This window comes from Buceros rhinoceros, unplaced genomic scaffold (genome assembly GCF_000710305.1).
Source record: "Buceros rhinoceros silvestris isolate BGI_N320 unplaced genomic scaffold, ASM71030v1 scaffold41507, whole genome shotgun sequence".
Taxonomy (NCBI): domain Eukaryota; kingdom Metazoa; phylum Chordata; class Aves; order Bucerotiformes; family Bucerotidae; genus Buceros; species Buceros rhinoceros.
In genome coordinates, this window is record NW_010421137.1 from 1 (window position 1) to 223 (window position 223).

The 223-nt window shown below is 70.9% G+C and overlaps 1 protein-coding gene across 1 annotated transcript; it reads left to right on the forward strand.

Moving 5' to 3' along the window:
- Positions 1 to 65: 65 nt before the first annotated feature.
- Positions 66 to 176, forward strand: LOC104496430 (40S ribosomal protein S27-like; the record flags this gene model as incomplete). Its single annotated transcript, XM_010139544.1, has 1 exon — positions 66 to 176. A coding segment is annotated over one exon (111 nt), but the record flags the coding sequence as incomplete, so codon positions are not given.
- Between the last annotated feature and the right edge of the window lie 47 nt (positions 177 to 223).

The window sequence follows — 223 nt, forward strand, 5'->3', positions numbered from 1 at the left end:
GGGGGGTGCCAGCGGGTGCCGGGGTCCCTCCTGCCCCCGCCGTGAGCTCCCCCCGTTGCCCGCAGGTTGTTACAAGATCACGACGGTGTTTAGCCACGCTCAGACCGTCGTTTTGTGCGTGGGCTGCTCGACCGTGCTGTGCCAGCCCACGGGGGGCAAGGCCAGGCTGACAGAAGGTGGGTGACAGGAGCGAACGGAGCGGCCGGGGGAGGCGGCGGGGGTC